The sequence below is a fragment of the Lipophrys pholis genome (assembly GCF_963383615.2).
Source record: "Lipophrys pholis genome assembly, chromosome: 2".
Classification (NCBI taxonomy): domain Eukaryota; kingdom Metazoa; phylum Chordata; class Actinopteri; order Blenniiformes; family Blenniidae; genus Lipophrys; species Lipophrys pholis.
In genome coordinates, this window is record NC_137636.1 from 24,690,851 (window position 1) to 24,711,636 (window position 20,786).

At 41.2% G+C, this 20,786-nt stretch overlaps 1 protein-coding gene across 1 annotated transcript in view; it reads right to left on the reverse strand.

Annotated features, from left to right (window-relative positions):
- adamtsl3 (ADAMTS-like 3) overlaps positions 1–20,786 on the reverse strand; it is a 149,598-nt gene that overhangs the window by 24,480 nt on the left and 104,332 nt on the right. The window contains exons 9-19 of the mRNA XM_080458097.1: positions 20,476–20,633; positions 17,659–17,770; positions 17,388–17,526; positions 16,890–16,940; positions 13,546–13,756; positions 12,647–12,794; positions 11,169–11,253; positions 6,907–7,190; positions 6,694–6,823; positions 542–752; positions 280–459 (exon numbers count right to left, since the gene is read on the reverse strand). Of these exons, the coding sequence (XP_080314223.1) occupies positions 280–459; positions 542–752; positions 6,694–6,823; positions 6,907–7,190; positions 11,169–11,253; positions 12,647–12,794; positions 13,546–13,756; positions 16,890–16,940; positions 17,388–17,526; positions 17,659–17,770; positions 20,476–20,633 (1,709 nt within the window). The remainder of the gene's footprint in view (positions 1–279; positions 460–541; positions 753–6,693; positions 6,824–6,906; positions 7,191–11,168; positions 11,254–12,646; positions 12,795–13,545; positions 13,757–16,889; positions 16,941–17,387; positions 17,527–17,658; positions 17,771–20,475; positions 20,634–20,786) is intronic.

Consider the following 20,786-nt stretch of genomic DNA (forward strand, 5'->3'; position numbering starts at 1 on the left):
ATGTATGTATGTATGTATGTATGTATGTATGTATGTATGTCTGTCTGTCTGTCTGTCTGTCTGTCTGTCTGTCTGTCTGTCTGTCTGTCTGTCTGTCTGTCTGTCTGTCTGTCTGTATGTATGTATGTATTTATTTCCGGATGGATGGATAGACATGATGTATGCATGGGCAGACACACAGACGGATGGATGAATGGACAGATGAAGGGGCTTCATTCACACTTGAATTCTCCAGCTCTCCTCCTTATTTCTTCCATCTCTCTGCTCTTGGTCGCTCACCTTTGCCCACTCCCCTCCCACCATGCGAGGCAGGCAGTCTTCACTGCTGCAGCCTCTGTTAGTAGCAGGTTTGATCCCCAAGCAGAGCCCATCCTCCAGCCTCTTGTAAGCTCCTGTGGAGAGCAGTTGCTTGCAGTAGACCTTCCGGACCTGGACCCCACCGCCACAGGACTGGGGACACTGGAGAGCCAATAAAGAAGAGGTCAGTGGAGTTTGACTGATCTCCATTGGTGACACACACAGGAGCCAGCGAGGTCCATACCTGCTGCCAGGGCTCGGTCTCCCAGGTGGGGGGACAGTCCACCTGGTTGCAGGGCTGTAGGATGGGGGGTTTGAACTCTCTGCACTCGTCCTCTGAAACAGTCAGAATGTCCTGCAGGTCAATGGACAGCAGCCGCATGCAGAACACGCTCCTGGTCTGTATTCCAACGCCGCAGGACGCAGAGCAGCTGGTCCACGCTGTCACCTCCCATCTGCAGACACACAAAGCATCTCCTGTCATTTCCCTTCTCTCTAGATTATTACTATACTCTTAGAGGACTGATAGCAAGATTTCATACCTCCACATGAGTTGAGTCAGCTTGTGTCATTGAGGAGAATCAAGTACAGATAAAATGCAACATTTGTAAACGGAAAAGCATCTAACATATTTATTTAGATCATGAAGCTCATTCTAGCAGACTTGTTTGGAAAGACTGCCGGTCTCTTCCTGTTGAAAAAGCAAAAACTGTTCTGACACCAGAAGGCTCTCAATCACATCATATTGTTTGCCCAAGCTGCCGAACAGGACAAGGGAGAAAAAAAAGAAAAAAAAAAGTATTCAGTCCAGTGTGGATGTTTCCAAATACAAACATTTATGGCTGTTCAATGGTCATAATGTTCCAGCTGATCTGTGTGAACTTTGCAAACTATAAGTCAGGATTCCATTTAGATAAGGATACCTTATAGATTAGAAGTTTTAAGAATAAAAACTACTACAAAAACCAGCAGGAAGTTCTGAAACTCAGCAGACACTCCGCCGTCCCAGAAAATGTACTTTGTTGCTTTAAGCATCAAAATCAATGTTACATTCAGTGCATGGGGGTCTGAGCTTTAGCTTTTATTTATTTATAGATAATCTGAGCAAGCCTTTCTGCTTTCTCCAAGCCGTTCACAATATTTCCACTATAGATTGATCTTCAAGCAAACCTGAGGAACCTTCAAGGAGAAAAAACCTCAAATCACAACCGCACCAGATTTAGCAGAAACAAGGTTCTTCACTGAGACCCTGAAATCTCCATCAGATACTGAACAGCACTATAAAGCACACTGAAGTCCACATGCCCACGTTCAACAAGTTCATTAGCACACACACAAATTATAAAAGTGAAAACTGACAGTGATTTATTGAATACTGTGTTAACTTCAGGTTGCTCCCAGTCATGTTTCTTTTGATCAATCTTGAAACAAATTGAAACATCTTGTCTGACACGGGGACTCTGACATGGGCTGCGGGTGGAAATGGATGACATAAAATACAAGAAGCTCATGGCGGAGCTGGATCTCTTAGTAGTGCTCTTTAAGTTCATAAAGTCAAACTGAACACGGAAAAAGACGAATTCCCTCTGAGAAGAATGATGTATGGCAGCAACAGAGAGACTGAGAGGGAGAGAAGACAAGTGGGACAGAGGGGGAGCAGGGGAGTTTACACACTTTCCTGTGTTCTCACAAACACTGTGCAGAGAGTGTGTGCGTGTGTGTGTGTGTGTGTGTGTGTGTGTGTGTGTGTGTGTGTGTGTGTGTGTGTGTGTGTGTGTGTCAGGCTCTGCACTCTGCAGCTGCTTCCTGTATGTGTCCATTAGTGGAGCAGAGAGCAGTAAATCACCCAGATGATTCCAGTTTGCAAGATGATTCGAGGAGGAAACTTTCATCTGTAGCCTGGAAACACAGGAAAATCAACCTGTGCAATCCTCTATCACTAAAATTATTGTTATTGATGAAGGAGCTACTTCATGCAGCAGCCTGGAGTCTGATCTACAAGTTAATAAGTTTGGTACCAGTTGGGGGAAATCAAAGAAATCAGACCTAATTGTAGCTTTCTAAGGCCCCTCAACTAAAGAAATAGTTTTTAGATTCTACAAACTATAAACCACAATTGTGGAAAGTTTAGAAATGTCCCCAATAAATGAAGAATCTATATAATCTCTTTGCGTCAGTCTCTTAAACTCCTCTTACAACCATTCAGAGTTGAACAGGATTATGTGTATCACAGTATTAGAGCACATTGTTCTGTACTTCACCAAAGTTGTGCTGCAATGATCCTGAAATGTAAAGAAAAAAAAAAACACCACTGCACTGAAAAAGAAAATAGTTCATACATTGATGTGTTTTCACAAAGCTCATCTCTCCACTGTCAGAGGAAAATCCAGCTGTCAACAACTGTAAGTCAGAGCGGATGGAGCTGTTACTGAAGATTGGAAATACATACAAGTCTCAAGTCCACAGCTTTGAGTCAAACTGGACTTTAACACTTTTAGTCACTTTGCTTGACAGAAGCAACGGCACATTCACATGTATTAGTCTCATAATAACTGGAAGAATACATTCAAATACCTCTTTGATTCCTCTTTCATTTCATGTATTTAATTTGTTTACTGCAAACGTTGCGGCACTGCGACAGCTGGAACTTCAACAAAAAGAATAGTGATGTATTTCTGGCAGGAAATCTGTCCTGTATTCATTTTTGAACCCAGATGACAACATGTCTCCTGTAATTTGTGATCACGAATTCCTTCTGATAGCAGCCATATGCAGGCGCCACGCGGCTGTCAGGTTAGCCCGACACACTGGACTGGCTGCAGTGGTGCACTGTGGGTAAAAATAACGCTGAGTATGAAATACTAAAGCTGCTGTGTGGGCATGAATGATAGCTGAACAGAAACTGTCCCTCACACACCTTGATTACGTTCTGGCCTCAGTACAAACACACTGGCTAATCAGCAGCGTGCATGAAGGGCAGCTGGGACTGAGTGGAAAGTCATTGTTCTGACAGGTGTTTGGTGAACTGAATGAGTTATGTTTCACTCTCATAATGGACAATGGTGGTCTGTAAATTAATTGGAAATCAGCAAAGGCTGCCATGACTCATCATTTCACACCTTAAATGTCAACTTGCTTGTAGCATGAGAAGAAATGTCAAAGGGGGGCTAAAAATCATTACAGGGGAAGTTTGGAAGAAACATGAATGCTTCTGCCAAAACGTCATGACGATCAACTTTGCTGTGGCATTTCAGTCCGAGTCTTTAGCTGTGAAAATAAAAATGACTGAAATTCCTCACAAGATTACCCCTGGAAAATGACATGTATTGATATCAGCTGAAGTGATGCAGTTTGTTTACATTCACAAGACCTTTTCTGATCAGAAGTGTTCATTTTTAGCTCTGAACTGCAGCACAAAACTGCAAGCTGTTTACGTAGCGGTGATTTTGAATTGATCTGATTGGACAAGAGAAATTCTCGTTCAGCAAATCAACACGAGGACACTTCACGACACTTTGCAGCTGTATCACTCCGCCTCACAGCTGTTTCTAATGTTATCTATTCTTCACATAGCTTAACAACCCTGGAGCCGATCCCAGTTGACTACAAGCAAAGGCAGGACCGCTCCTGGACAGATCGACTGTCCTCGCAGGGTAACACCGACTGACTCATCGTCACGGGCCATTTAGAGTCACACGTTAACCTCAAAATCTTTTTTGAAGGTGAGACACAACCTTTTCACACCCTTGGAGAATATGCAAACTCCGCCCAAAAAGGCTCCACATGAGACTGAACTTTGTGATGATGAAAGCAGTAATCACGATCTCGGTGCAACATTCAAATTTCAATAAAGACTCCAGCTTGCTAAACATAAAATGGGAGTGTTTCTGTGGTAACACATGGAAAAGGAATGTATAAATGTGAAGAAGAAGTTGATGCTAAAATAAAGTAGACATACATTTATTACTAAAATGCTTTTCTACAAAACAAACACAACTGGATTCTGCCCCCGGTGCAGTTCACCCTCTCTTTATGAAGTGTGAGCAGACGGTTGTCTGGTTTGACCCAGAGAGGGACACAAAAACACAGATGGTGGATTGACATTTTTTCAAAAAAACAAGTTTACAACTGTGACAGGAGTGTCTGGAGGATAGCTGCACAATACTTTCACAAACCTCAACATGTTCAGATACTTCCTGGAATTGGAGCAGATCTCTGAAGAGGAAACTACATAAGAAACGTGTAAAGATTGCAGAAAATCGGCTTCAAGCTGAGGTGGAACAAAGTGGAGTGCTGCTTTCACCCTAAATACACCAATCAAGAAACCAAGTTGGACTGAATTTGACAAAAGTAAAGCAGATTGTCTCTGAGCAATCAAATGAAACCTCCAACAAGGTCCAGTCTACCTAAAGTGAAACATGGTGGAGGCACCATAATGCTGTGGGGCTGCTTTGTTGCTGTTGGGAGTGGAGGGATTGAATGTAATTTAAATAAAAAACAAAACAATGCCTTACCTATGGTTTTAAAACTGGTTATATTGTGAAACTGTTTGATCTTTGAGTCAAAACTCAGATTCAGAATCACAAAGGAACAGAAGAAGAACAAAAGGAGAAGCGAGTCACAATGAATCCTGACTTAAATTTAACTGAGAGCTTTGGAAGAAGCTGAAATCTGCCATTACAGAAAGAACTCCTGCAGAAGTGATAGATATAAATGTTTAGATAACAAAACAGATTGATGACGTTCATTTGTGCCAGCGTTCTACTTTCTGCACTGATAGATCAGGGAAGGCTGCAGCTTCATCCAACACAGGACTCACAGGTTTCACTTTGTAAACACTCAGTCAGCAAGGTGTTGGGCTGAATCTTGTACGTAAGAGGCGGTTTGATGTTGCTGGCCTGTCGTGGCGCTCGCTCAGAATATGAAGAGAGTTCAAGGTCTATCACTCTACTGCATTATTTAGACACAGAGAGGACTTCCTGGTTCTGGCTGAATGATGGAGTCTGTATTTTCAGGTGGTTTCACCCAGAGTTCCACAGACACTCATCTGAGACTGAAAAGGTCCAAACCAACTCATCAAAAATACCTTTTCACAGCGTTCAGCACATCATCTATCAAACAGAAATGAGGGGGAGCTTTTCGCTTGAGTCACACAGAGCTTTATATTCGTGAAATAGCTGCTCCAGTCAGTACATTTCTATTTACATTTCTTCTTGACTCATAAACGAGGGTTTAAAAAAGATTCATGTGAAAATGACAATGTTATTATGGCTGCAGGGAACTCTCACTGCCTGAGTCAATATTCATTTGCATTCATTTGGAATTCAGTTGATCTTAGTCTAATATAAGCTTATATTCCTTATTTCCCTCCCAGGAATATAATCTTGTATTTTATTTGAGGTACTGTTGGGTTGCATCATTTTCTGAGCTCAGGAGCAGAACAGTCTGCTGCCTGAACATTTTGGAAGGAAAAATACACAGACATCAGTCTCCTTACAGATGGAGTTGATGTTACAATCAAATACTTGCTGTGCATGTTTCATATTGGATCGATTTCAAACTACTGTAGTGGTGATTTATGAATTTGTCAGACAGTATGACTCTCCTGGTTTGCGAGTCTAGACTGCTGCCATCACTTTTGATGCTCTCAGGCGTGTGTTATCCCTCCTGCTTTCCAATCTCATTAAGTTCTGGCAAAGAAAGGTGAACTTTTTGTTCTGTGCTCCCAAATGCTGGCAACAGAAAATAGAAGTGTTGACTTGCACTAGAAAATCTTCAGTTTTCTGAAGATCAACGTTGATGTTCTGTCTTTCCACACAGATTAAAACACTGTAGTGAAGTCAAAACGAATGTCCTGAATACACAACCAAATGCTTCTGATGGGTTTGAATCCCTACAGACAATCTGTCTGTCTGCCCTTTCCTCTTCTCTCTTTCTAACCTCTAACCCTACACGAGAAAGCAGTCTGGTTCTACAGAAAGTCTGAGTCTGGTTCAGTAGGTTTCTTCCTGTTAAAAGGGAGGGGTTTTTTTTCTCCACCATCTCCTCTATTTGCTCATGTGGGATAGTTGAATTTGTATATGTAAAAGTGTATTTGTATAGTATTTTCTCTTCAACTTATTATCTCAAATTACTCGGGATTAGTTTGGAAAATCAATGTGATGGCTTTAATAATGCGAATGCTAAATATTTATATGATTTGAAAAGTTGTAGAACAAAATACAATATTATTACATTAAGAAGAGGCGATGCAAGTGTGTTCTCAAACTGTGCTGAGCCTTGAGAGTCCAAGAGCAGAAGTTTATAATGATTCTTAACAAGAATAATTCCAGTCAGAGAAGGTTCAGGACTTCATGTGCTCGGTCTGTAGCTTTTAGAAACCCGGTGGGTTCTTACCTTGGAGGGCACGGCTCAGGGTTACAGATGCGGATCATTATCGAAGGCCTGCTGGTCGGATCACACATTGAATCATCCACCTCCTCCCCATGCTTCGTCTTAATACACCTCACAACTGCAGTCTGCTTCCCTGGGCAGAGCACAGAGAAAGAATAATACTTAATATCAATGATAAAGTTTTTCAGCAGCCAGGTCCCAAAATGAAAACCTCACCAGCAGCGCATGTGGCTGAGCAGGAAGTGAAGCCTCTGTAGTCCCAGATATATGGCTCCTTTGTTTTGATGAAAGGAGCACCGTGGTCCTGGAGCTCTGTCACTCTGCTACATGGCCCTCGGCTACACGGCCTCTCCAGTGAGGGTCTATCTTTACCACACTCTTCCTCTGGTAGGTCCACCTCTGTCTTGGTGAATGGCAGCAGCACCTGACACTTCACCTCCCGACTTTGTCTCCCAGGTCCACAGGTGGTGCTGCAGGAAGACCAAGGTCCAGGAACAAATCTGGAAAAAGAGAGATGAACAAGTCGCTGTGTGGTGAATACCCAGGAGAACTCTCTGAGCTCCACCTGTTGCTGTCCAGGAATGAGTGTCAATAATCCTTGATGGAAAATAATTATATAAGAGGAGTATTGAATATGGAGAAGGGGAAGGATTAGACAAGTGCATGCATTTTTTTAGTCAAATATATAATATATCATATAATAGATGATCTATTTTGTTTAAATATTATTATCAATATGATTTATACATGGATACAATTGTGTATTTTAGACAAACTGAGCAACATACATTGTGCTGCAATTTGATTTAATGTCATTTCTATTCTCATGGCGTGAGAATGGAATCACTCTCTCAATCTTCACCATGCATTTCATACTTTCTGTAAGTGGACAGCTCTGTGCAGGTCATTGAAAATAAGTAGTGGTTAATTTCTTCAGAAAGTCAATGAAAATGTAAAATGACGAGTTATTTTGGAACAAGTTACTTGGATGAAGTGAATTTGTACAGGATTAATGAGGTGGATGGATGGACGGAATGCATGTATGAATTGTCCCATTGGCATTTCTAGTTGTACAGTTCAGTGGCAGCATCTCTGTGTATGTAGGTTTACATTTCATAATACAACACATTCGATCATTATAATGAAAAACCTTCACATCACAGTGTCTCCTGACCAGCTGGGTGACGGAACAAACACAGTAACTACAACAACGACAATAAAGCAGACATGAATAACTCTGCTCATGTAATCACATCCTGAAGCTGCTGACTGGCAGAGAGAGCAGAGGTAAAGTGTCACACCGAGCTTGTTATGACAACTGAGAGAAATAATCAGACTGATCAGTTGACCGCAGGTCAGACTTTGGGCTCTGCTCGGAACACACAGCATATATCTAGACAGATAGTTCCATTGAGCTCAGTCAAAACAGATTCTGTTGTAGATGAGAAGCTGAAGGAAAAACCAGCAGAGACATTCTTGAAGTGTGGGTAGACTGACAGTGAAGGGGTCTTTTCCAGCTGAGTGACATCTGTATTAACCAATCCGTTGAAGTCTGATTTGTCTGGTAGCAACTACCTTGTAATATTCCTTGTTTTCTATATAAATGATAAAAATGAGAAATGAGAAACCTCACAGATGCAGTTTGAGAAAGAACAAAAATAGAGATATCTCACTGTGTTCAAGATATTTTACATATTCTACAATGTACCTGAGAGGATCATATACTTCCTAAATGTACACAAAACAGAGAACAAATAAGATAATAATGGAAACACTGAATCACCTGCTTCATAATGTAACAGGAAAGAAAGAAGAGAGTATAGGAGAGACTGGGAGGACACGACAGAGCGAAGTGAATCTCTGCTGTGTTTTGAGGCTGGTCAGCACTCTGTGTACAAACACAGTTTTAACCAAAACGTTGTTGGCCTTTTTGAGATTATTTCCACTCGAATGTGAGTAAACGTTGCTATTGAGAACATCTTGAAGATTGTTTGATACTTACAACTGTTAGATTAATTTCTTGAACTCATTCTTTCTTCATGTTGCGTAACGACCACAGCCTCATCAAGTTTGCTCCGCTGGTTTGATTCTCCTCTGGTTGTGCGCAAAGTGTCTGAGGTGTGAGTGTGTGAAGTGTCTCGGGAGTGTGTTTGCAGAGGCTGACGGACCTGCGTGTGTCTGCTAAGTGTGTGAGGTGTGTGTGAGCTCTGAGAGCTGACAGATCCCAGGGAGGCGATCAGAGCCGAGCAGCACCAGAGCAGCGGGCGATAATCACATGCTTCTCATGAGCAGTGGAAGAAGAGGAAACAGAGCCGGACAGATTCACACGGTCCTCATTAACGTGTGTGTCTATACACCTGAAAAAAACATTTGTTTGGGATGAGAGACTACTGACAAATGGGTCTCTTGAAGACATGCATCTTCTTACTTTGATGTGAAAACTATTTTCGATATTGGTTTCTAGTCTGAATTCTGATCACGGCTACAGAATGAATGAATACTGAGAGGACAACATGCAAGTTCAACATAGTGTCACCTTCCCACAACTTAATGGACCTCTACTGAGGTCTACTCATCCTGATATTAGAAATAAGAAAGTTGCATTCCAGATGAATATGTAGACAGACTCTGTCCGCCAGCCTTGGTTCAGTTGGGAGAGTCGTCCAGGGCTGAATTTCTGTCGTGCCTTGACTTTCAAAGTGTCCTGAAGCACTGGCATTTTTCCCAGTGGTGTGTGAGCACCTTGCATTGAAGCTGTGTGTGTGAATAGATGAATGTGACTGAACATGTAGAGCTGGTTGAACCTTTTGAGGCAGTTAGATGTGTTTCAAGAAAAGTGAAGGGAATTTACCATTTCAAATAGATAAATGTCTACAGTTTGGATTGAGTTGCAACCTGAATGATTATTAAGGATCGTTTAGAAAGACATCCGAGTATTTAAAGTGCACACTCCGCCATTACATTATGAACACCTGCATTATGTCATGCATTTATCAGTATCATTGCTTTATGAAACAAAAATCTTTTAACTCAAGAATCTGACCTTTTATTCTGGAACAACCCAAACGTTTGAACCGATTGAGTAAAGGAGGAGTTTCGAGGTCAAGTCAACATCTTGAGCCCTTTTTTGTGTTTTCCAAACCACTTCTGCTGATTGGAGGAGACACTATCCACTTCATCCTGAGGGAAACTGTTGATATTGATTCATTGATTCCATGAAGAGTTGCTTGTCGGCTCTGACACTGTTTCAACAAAGTGGTCAAAAATCTATATCAATGTTGTCTTTAGGAGAGCCACGTCCAAGATCTCCTCTTCTAGAGTCTGTTCTACAATCAGCTCCTCCTCATCCTCCATGACAGTGTGTCTTCCTTTACTGATTCCTGATCTCAGCTGAGCAACCTCCTCGCTAAGTTTTTCCTGGTGTAGGTATCTAAAGCTTACCTGAAATCATTATGCCGATCATAACCAGAGTGCAGCTGCTTCTTGCTGTAGTGCATCTGGTGACTCACCCCGACTCCTTCCCTGCATCAGAGTGGCTTCACAATAATTCTCCTTCCTTTGATTTTCTTTTTGGAAAAATAATGACCACTGTCAGAAACTGCAATCATGGAGATGCTCTGAACCGGTCTTAAAGTCCCTACAATTCAGTCCTTGTGACCATTTCTTCATGATTGTCCATTTTTCCTGTTTCAAGTATAGGTCAATTTCAAACACAAAACGTTCAATGTTTCTGATTACATTTCTCACTGACTGGCAGGTGGCTCACGAACAAGTCTGTGTTATTCCCTTCACCTGTCTGCTATCGTGACGTTAGATTTCACTTAAGTTTGGTCAGATAAAGATAATTATACAAGTTTTAATGTGTGAGACCTCTGCTGCTGGAGACCAAGGATGCCTCCAAATCAGAAGCAAAGAGTAAATACTTAGGATTGTTCTAGATTCCAAAAAGTGTCTTTTTATCTTTATCTCTGATTTTGACCACTTCATAGTAGGCCCCTTGTTATCTTTGACTCGTCTACCCAGGGCGATTCCAGACTGCTATATAAATGTGTTTATGGGGGAGGGATTTTCAGGAAAGTGTTTGTGGCACATCACTGGAACTGTGCAAGCAGTGAAATAAAAGTAGGACATATTGAGCTCCTGAATTTTGTATAGAACGAGCTGTTTCTGGTTATTCCAGAAGAATCAACCTTTAAAAAAACATTTGAGTGAGATCTTTGTCCCTCTCGTTTCAGGTCCCATTTACACAATAACATTTGAGTGAAAACGCATTGTTTTTGGGCTTTTGTTTCATAATAGTTTTGTGTTTACACGCAAAAAAAATTGAAAATAATGATGATTATCATGGAAACAGCAATGAAGACGATGCAGTTAGCATGTCAGGTCACAATTTGGTGCTTTCGGTTGTTTTGTAATGAAACTACAGACAACAACACCTTATAAATGTTAATAATTCCAATGTGTCTGTCTACACTCACGTGGGATTTTCTGTGGCGGTGTACCGCTCCTCCAGTTCCTGGGCCTGTTTTGTCCAGGGCACCTTGGACTCCACCGGCAGGGATTCTGATGGACACAGTGACGGAGTTAGACCACCCAAACATCATCTCATTAGTCGTGTGTTACCTTTCAAATAAAATTCACATTAATCTAACGCTGCTTGTGAGTATCGTGTAGACAGAGAAAAGATCGACTGGGTGAGAGAAAGGGCACACATTCACATCACTACAAAGTCGAAATGGACATGTTGACATAAGCTTTTTCAGGAAAAGAAATTAAGAGCTTTTAAACAATCCAACGGGAAGCAAAGCTTGTTTACGATGCTGTACACGTCATACATTAAACCTACATGATGAAAACTGATGTAAATGATGGCTGTTATTGTGCTGGGTAACCACTGGAAAACGCACACAAGGATAATGTGGTGAGCATGACTGGCAAACAGCCCTGAGTCACAACTGCAGTAGTGTTCACTCTGTCACACACACCATAAAAACAGAATCTGAAAAACACTCAGAAACACGCCCTATTTCAGATGTTCCTAACATTTTTTCAAGCTTCCTGATCGTCTCTGAGAAATGTTGTTGGCATGTTTTCCAATTTCTGATTTGCCACATTACAGTGAAGCCAAACAATGATACCCACAACCAGTCTTACAATATAATAAACAATAAGGCAGGAGCAGGAGTCTTTGATATTACAAATCTGATTTTAAGAACCAAAATGGTTCTTAAGGCCTCATATAAATAGGTAGATTGTGAAGATGTTATTCTTAAAAAGAGCTAATCTTTTTAATATCAGTACTTGAAGCATCTGTCCTTTAAATCTAACTCCCCACTTTGAATGCACAGTGTGTTAATGGGAAATGGGATTTATTTTTCTATTTCAAGGAGAGTAAAAAAAATGTATCTGAAGGCTGAAAATGGGAAAATATCTGGAATAATTAAACCATTCAGAACTGACATTGCCATTAAAGTGAAAAAGCTAGATTGTACTATTGCCATCAATGTAGTTTAATCACAAAACGTATTTACTAAACTTCACAGAACATTGCTTCACATGAGGAAGGAAGCTTGACGACAAAATGACAATGACGACTTTTACTGCAGATTTTAACGCAACAATTTTCCAGCTCTGTGAACACACAAATAGATTTAACAACTTCTAGCAAACATTCTTCATCTGATTAAATAAACCATGAAGCAGTTTAACAGGTGTGCCCAACATTATACGATATGTTACTGATAATTTCAATACTAAATTGGGCATGTACATGTAATTTTAAATGGAATGCAATCCCTTTGAACACAGAAAAAAAAAAGTATGAAAACATGCAGCATGCAGTCATTTTGTTTCTATTACCAAAATTTCAACAGTGATCGTCATATAGTAAAAATAAAAACATCAACAGGTCTCAGTTCATCGCTTTCTTTCTCTCAGAGGCTTCTTAGAGACCTACCTCTGGGCTTGTGGCAGGCCACAGGGACCAGACAGTCTTCCTTAACATGAGGTTTGATTGACGCCTCACAGCCACCGATGTGCTGCCCTCGATGGTCGATGCACAGAACCACTCGATAACGTAGGCCACGGCCACAGGTCACCGTGCACTATGACGCAGACACAACAGGAACCAATTTATGTTTGTGTTTTCATAAATCCTGCAAACACAGTTTAGCTTTTGAGTAATCAGGACTGAGGTAGGGCTCTTCTGGCCATGGAGTCCAGCAGGAATTTAAAATGTGTGAGAATCGTTTTTGCGGATTCGATTCAGAAAAGTTTTGTGTTTACATGGCAACGTTTTTGAAAACAATGTGCGTTGACATGGAACGAACAGAAACGCTGAAAATGATGTAGTTTTCAAGTTAGGGCACTAGTGGGTCCTGTTGTTTGTTTTTGTAATGAAACCACTCACACATGCAGCAGAGAACAATAACCTCTTAACATTAACAATGGGAGATCACCAACATTCGTGTGGACAGACGACCAGGTTGGATTGTTATTACGGTGACTGTCAACTATAAAACTACCAAGTCTCAGGAGAATATGGACTGGGAGTCATGATGCTCTGGAGGAAATATTGTTCTAATTGTTCATCTACACGCACAAGTGCAGAATTTACTATGACCATGGTGTCCATGTGCAGGAGCAGCATTTCAGAAAAGTTGTCTTTTTCCCTGTTCCCTGTTTTTCAGTGTCTCCAAGAGCCGTTGTCATGTAAAAAGACTTCCAAAAAAAAATTTCACTTGAAAATGTGTAAATGGGGCCGAAGTCAAAACTATGTCTCCCTTTGAGTTCCCCAATTTATCAAATACATCTATTTATTTAGATGTTTGGCTATGATTGATTAGAGCCACTAACCTGAGACCACTCCATGGCCACCCACTGGGGGCAGGCAAAGGCGTTGCAGATCTGTTGAGTGACAGGACGAGGGGAGTGGGTGCACTTCCACTCCTCCACCTGGGAGAACTGTCCGTGGGCGTCCTCCTCCACACACAGCACGCTGCGATCCTGCCTGCCGCCATCGTCACCACAGGAAACTGAGCACTGGGTCCACGGCCCCTGCTCCCAACTACACACACACACACACACACACACACACACACACACACACACACACACACACACACACACACACACACACACACACACACACACACACACACACACACACACACACACACACACACACACACACACACACACACACACACACACACACAGCAATAGGTTCACAAGTCAATATTGACGAACAGCACGTTGATCACAGCTATAACCACATTTTTCAGATTTGAGCCCACTTGTTCCCCACAGATATCGATGCGGTAATGACTTGAAAATTCTACCAAACATTTCGCCCGTGGGCAAAAAACACATAACTGCAATTTTCCAATAAAAATAAACTAGTATTTCTAATTTGTTAATTGAGAGTTGCACAGTTTCAGGTACTACAGCTGATATAAAGCAACACTCACTCACCCAAACAGACGCTAACAATGCCTGTTGTTGTGCAGGAGAGAAGCCTACATACCTTATATAAAACATAAAAGCCATATCACTGTGGCGATTCCATGATAACTGAAGGATGCAGGAAATGGTGCAGCCAACAAACAGATTTTTGCCAACAGTAGTCTGACGAGACACACAGTGGCTAGACGATAGCCGTTTATTGCAGTAAAACTAAGGAAAAAGATTGATTTTAAGAAACCACATCCATCCAAATCAGGTCCATTCAACATGATACACGACCCAGTCACTGCTTCCTTCTGTTGTTTGATGAAGCCTAAATGTTTGGAGATTGTACAGACTACAATATGACGTGTTCTCCTCTGCCTTTGAATTGTCTTTTGAACAGCAAAGCACCAAACCTCACCTGACTTTATAATTTAATTTCTATACAGTAATGTATGTATCAAAATAAGTGGAACTTCTTGGCATCTTAGACCAAATGTTTTCAGACAATGCAGGAGAGATAAAGACGTCATGTGGAGATACACACAAACCCTGCCTGAGCTGAAAGAGCTCAGAAAACAACTGGCAGCAGAGATTCTTCAGCTCACTAACAAGCTCAGCCGTTGGAGCAGCAGCAGGCGCTGAGACACATCGCTCACAGAGGCCATTAAAGACTCTTTAAAACTCCTTAACACCCAGACGGTGTCAAACTCACACCCTCACTGTGATTCACGGGTCGGTTCAATCTCAAAACGCAGATGTTGCTCAGATATTTTTAGCTTCATTATGACTCACACATGCAGTGATTTTATTCACAAATATTTCTCTCTGTGGAAACATTGAATCGTCCACTGATCGCAAATTTTTTTTTCCTTTTACAATCTCCAACTATTCGATGAAGCAGGAGCGGCTCAAAGATCAATAAACAGTGTTCACTGCTTCTATAACTAATCGATCTGGAATTGAGTCCAGTACAGGCCAACAACTAATTTACACAAGTCTTTGTAACTCAGTAGTTCTCAACCTTTCAACCCTTCAATAAAATAGAACTATTAGCAGTTGACCTCCACTGTGCCTCGTGGAAGACCATTTGCAGAAAACACTCCAATAAAACTTGAAAATCCTTCTTGTGCTTGAACTCAGTGGTATCATTTTCATCATTCACCCAGGGTCAGTCTTTTCTCTGAGTTGATAAAACATAACTGCCAACCCTTTAATCAGCAGACATGTTTTCACCTCTGTGGTCTCAAAGCACTGAACTAATTCACTCTTACACTGATGGAGCCACAGCTGCTGTGCAACTTGTTCCACCAGCACAGGGAGCCACCGGGTCACTGAGTGTTTCCAAACACACCTTGGCTTCAATACAGAACAAGATGTGGAGCGATACGACTCCACCGCTCTGCCTCCTGAGTTATGGTCACATCAGTCATCAGCTGAGCCTCAGTAAACAGGTACAACCACACAGAAGTAGAAGAAATGATGAGCAGTGCAATAACAGGAGACATATGAACATTTCCATGAATTTATGAAGTGGAGGAGCGTCCTGAAGGATTTACTACTGACAGTTACTTCCAAGATGGAGGGCTTTAAGTTAGTAGTGGTTCAGTGATTCAGAGTCTTCTCTCAGAGTAAAGAAAGAAAGGTTCAGGTCCAGGCTGGGACTTCTCTCTGTGCAGTATTTTATGTTCTCCCTGTGTACGTATGGGATTTTTCCCAGCTTCCTTCAACACTTGAAAGACCTACATGTCAGATGAGGTGCTGAGTGCCTCAGTCTGATGTGATTTCAGTGCTTGAATTCAACTAAAGGAACAATGTCACACAGTGTCATTGTCTACTGGTAAACCACATAATAAACATGTTTCCTGAAAGTACGGTGAGGAAGAATTCAATCAGCTAATGTCAATGCACACATGTGAGCGATCTCTCTCTCTCAGTTCGGATAAATGTTCAGGATCCTCTCCTGGTGATCTACAGACTGCTCCAGTCCTACACAGACCTGCTTCTCCTGCAGGAAACAGCCACTGCACCGACACGTGAGCTCACACTGCTGGAAACATCACATCACTGCAGCACAGGCAGCTACTTGTGTGAGGACATCTGAGAAAATGAATGAATGCACAAAACTCATAAGTTTTTCCTTCTCCAATGAGCAGATCAAGTGAAACCGAAGATGAGAGAAGACTCTGATGATTGATGGGGGAAAAACTTTACTTCAGGACGAAGCTACTGCAGAAATATACTGAGCTCGTACTTTTCAAGATACAGTAAAATGAAGATGAAGTTTTCACCAGTAACGGTCTCTGCTCTGATCTTTGCTCAGGTTAAAAGGCAGATGGTCAAACTTTGATTGATCGGGAGTTGTATAAATGAGAATGCTTATAAATGTTCAAGTAAACTCAACAAAACTAAGAAAAGAGAACTGAAACTGTAAGGTAGATAGTCTCTACATTTCTGATATAAAGGATTTACAGTACAGAATCTTCTCTCTGGGCGAAGGAAATGCAAAGATTAGTGTTGAAATATATTTTACATGTTACACATGAGTTGAAGTGTGAACTCATTCAAGTCTAAAGACTGATCCATGTGGGGCTTTTTTTTCTAGGCTTTTATCCAAGAGCTTAAAAAGCTGATGACTCATTATTCGACATGTTCAGATCTCATTTTGTAAACAGTTGAAATTTGTCTGCACAGTTGACAACACGACGACCTGTCATGATAAAAACTGAGATCACATTGAGAGAAATACTCACCGGGGCAGAGGCTGGAAGTGATCGTAAGGCATCACCTCTTTGAAACCATCACTGGAGGAGACAAAATGTCCAATAAGTTCATGGAACAATGTTAACCAGGTAGAAATCGAGAGCTCACAGGAGTCTTACAACATGTGTAACAATGAGAGCTCACGCTGTGATTTAATACTCAGTGTGGCCTTCAGGATTACAGTCAAATATGTCAGGATACAAAACAAGACGTTTTTATAACTCCGCTTTAACATTTCTGCTAATTCCATTCTAACTCTCGAAGGTGACACAGTAATCCTGAATTTGTCTCAAGTGTGAACATTTGTGGTTGAATGTGTTGAGAAATGATCTCATACTGCATTTAACATTTAATGTTTCAAGTGAATTGACTGTTTTATAAATCATTTTTGGAATCCAGCCTAAACCTTAAGACAGAAGAAAACGAAGGAACGTGGGGAAATTTCACCAAAATATCCTTAAAACCTGGATTCTTGTGCCGACCCTCACCTCTCTGGGCAGGGATCCATGTTGCACTCTTTGAGTTTGGGTGTGGGTTTGGTGTTTTCGGGGTAGCTCTTGCAGTGGTGCTCAGGCAGCGTCTGATTGTCCCGGATGTCCAGACACTCAGCAGAGTTCAGCTGATAACCTGGAGAACGGAACCAGGCACAGATCCAGCATCAACAGATCAAGCTGATCATCAGAAACCTTCAGGAATATTCCATCCAACACAAACATGCTTGTTTCCAGCTGTGACTGACTGACTGATGGTTCACCTCACCTCCTCCACAAGTCACTGAACAGGGGAAGAAGTCCGTCTCCCTCCACTGGTACCTGATTGGCTGGTAGAATAGAAACTGGACCACTGTGTCCTTGGAGCCTCCGTACTTCATCTGAGCAACACCGGGAGAGACAGAACGGGAGATGAGAACAAGGTGAAGAAGTGACAGGTGGAGGAGATCTTGGAGTGGAACAGACAAGTCAATCTGTGAATGAATGAATGAGTAAATTAATCGACCTGAGAGGCATTCAGGGTGAATTAAAGGAGCACTCCGCTGGCTGTGTCCGTGTCAATTTATCTGTCATGTCTGACACTCTCAAGACAAAAGTGACGAGAGAATCAAAGTGAAGGTCATGCCCGACCATCACTCGTGTCTTGGAGTTGGAAAAAAAAGAAAGAGCTTTCAATCTTTAGTGGAAATTAGTCGTTGAAAGTGTTGCAGCCTCTTGGTTCAAAGGGCTCAGGGCTGCATCAGTAAGACGCTCACTTTCCTACCACACCTTCTCTCTGGGTGACGTAATTGACCTGTAAGTCATTCATCACACATCCTCCAGCCTCAGAGTTAACTGCAACTTATCTCCAGACGGCAACGTGTCACATTAGAGTCTTTCCAGTGACGTCCTGGAGCATATTTATTATACCTCATGGTGCTGAATCATAAAAAAGGAGATAGAAAAAGTCAAAGTGTGTTAAAAACTCTAAACTCAAAACTTTACAGCTGCTGGGACAAACTGAGTTTGAGGTCTATTTAGAAGCAAAAGTTCCCAGTGTTTCATTGAGGCTACAGGTTTTTGCTTCAACATGGATCAGTGTTATCATGTAAGAATCTTAAGAATTTCATTCTCACTAAGTAGTTCTACTGCATTTCATTCAACCTCAAAGACATCCTGTTTATACTCAAGTCATAAGTGACATTATTTAGAGGTAAACATCAACAATTCTTTTCATTGTGATTCATGAATGATTCTTGTCATGAATGAGTTCCACTTCAACTGTAGTCTAAAGATGAATGTGTAACAATGAGCGCTCACTCAGAGGCCTGATGAACAGCGTGGCCTTCAGGATTAACAATACATCTATCAGAATACTAAACAAAATCTCTTTGGAATTCTGCTTTAACATTTCTGCTAATTCCATTAAAACGCTGAACTTTGACTAATTATACGTAATGACAACATAAGTGGAGGTAACACAATTCAACTGGCTTGAATTCGCTATTAAAAATCTGTATTCAAAGTCACTTTTCACATAATTCTGATGAAGTTGGAAGTAGTTTTAACATTTTGGAATCAAATAAAATTTTAGCATGGAGCTATGGCCCTCAGTGTATTGGAGAGAAAAGAGTAAGGTTAAAGAGTAAACCTAAATGTGTCTCAAGTGTGGAAATGTGTGCTTGGATGTGTTAGGAAATGTTGTCATACTGTATTTAACACTTTGTCGTTCATGTGAATCGACTGCTGTTAAAAGAATTTCTCACTTAATCTGGACTCCAGTCAAGACGGACTGAACCTGAAGTTAGGAAAGAGAACGAAGGATCATTGGGGAATTTCTTGTGTCGATCTTGGGGATTTGGGGAGTTTGGCTGTGGATTTGGTGATTTCAGGGTAGAGGTTGCAGCTCACCGAATAGATCTGCATTTCATTTATCCTCACACACATCTTGTTTGTACTCAAACCATGTGACATGTTTACTTTTTTAAAAGTAAATATGAATGATTCTTGTCATTGCGAATGAGTTCCACTCCAAATGTAGTCTGAGAATGAAATCTGCTTTTACCTGTGTCCTTGTGGTCGATCACTGAGAGTCAAATCTGTCTAAAGCTGCTGACCTCTGTTGTGTCGCTCTACCAGATGAACTTCGTAAATCTGGTTTTGAGTCATGGGTTTGGGTCATCCAGTCAGATTTATGATTGAAAACCCTCAATGCTCACTTTGGGTTTAGGAGATAAAACATATATAATGTGTTAATATAGGCTGTGCTGCTTCCCGGAACCACAATTTCCCTGAGCTACCCTACCGATGGGATTATTAAAGATTTATCTAATCTAGTGAAAATATATGAGCTGCATTAAGTGCAGTGCGACTGTTCATATTCTAGAGCTTCATCCATAATAACACAGATCTATCCCGTCATACAGAGCTAATCACCACACACAACTATATAAGAAGTTGCTTTCTATTGTCAGTATAACTGAGACCAAGTTATGAAAAAAACACAAGATTCACAAGTATATCATTGAGCTTTGTCAGAAAATGTTAGTGTCAAACATATTTCTTTGTTTTTTCTACTCAGAAAATCAGAAAATGTATTTCAGAGGAAGTTGTATGGAATGAAGACATTGAAATTCTTCAAGATTGAAATCAGATTTTTAGTAATTGTATAAGTCCTTGTCCACCAGTGTTGTGCACACTATTAAAAATGTGTCGTTTATTTCAGTTGTTAGATAGCTTTTTCAAAAGTTAGTAGAGTTACTCCTTCACAGTTACTGTGACAACAACTTCACAGAAACTTCAGTATCTCTAACGGTGTACCTATCATTTTTGAAATAGTGATCTGTTACCAACAGTTCAGTTTATGATCCATGAATCACCATATCTTTCCTGAATAACGTGGACAGATTCAGGAAATGTTGAACATGAATCACAGTCATTTGACAGACGTGAGTCAGTTGAAAACAGGCTGCAGGAAGCTTTTTGTTTTGATCGATGTTTTGACGTTTTCCCCAACAGTAATTCCTCTGGTGCTGCTGGCACCGACCTCCCGCTCTCATTAAAGGCTCCCATCATTACGAAGTACCGGAAAATTGTTGTTCTTCACCTTGATGATATAGTCAGCATTGAGCGGTCCGTGTGTCCTGAACGTCTGCCGGTCAGTCCCTCTCTGAAAGTCCAAGGAGGTGTTTCCTATCACGTAGGAGCCTGTGGACAACAAACTGGTCTCCTCCTTCCTCCCCTGAAGACAGACGGCTTCAATGACTGAGGGAGAGATGAAGAAAGAGTGACATTTAATCATGCAATTCACTAACGTCATACTATAAAGCAAAAATGTGACGATCAAACTTGAGCATACGGTGTGTAAAATGTGCCGTTCGGCTTTCAAAAGAACATTTCACTCTGCTGTCCAACAGA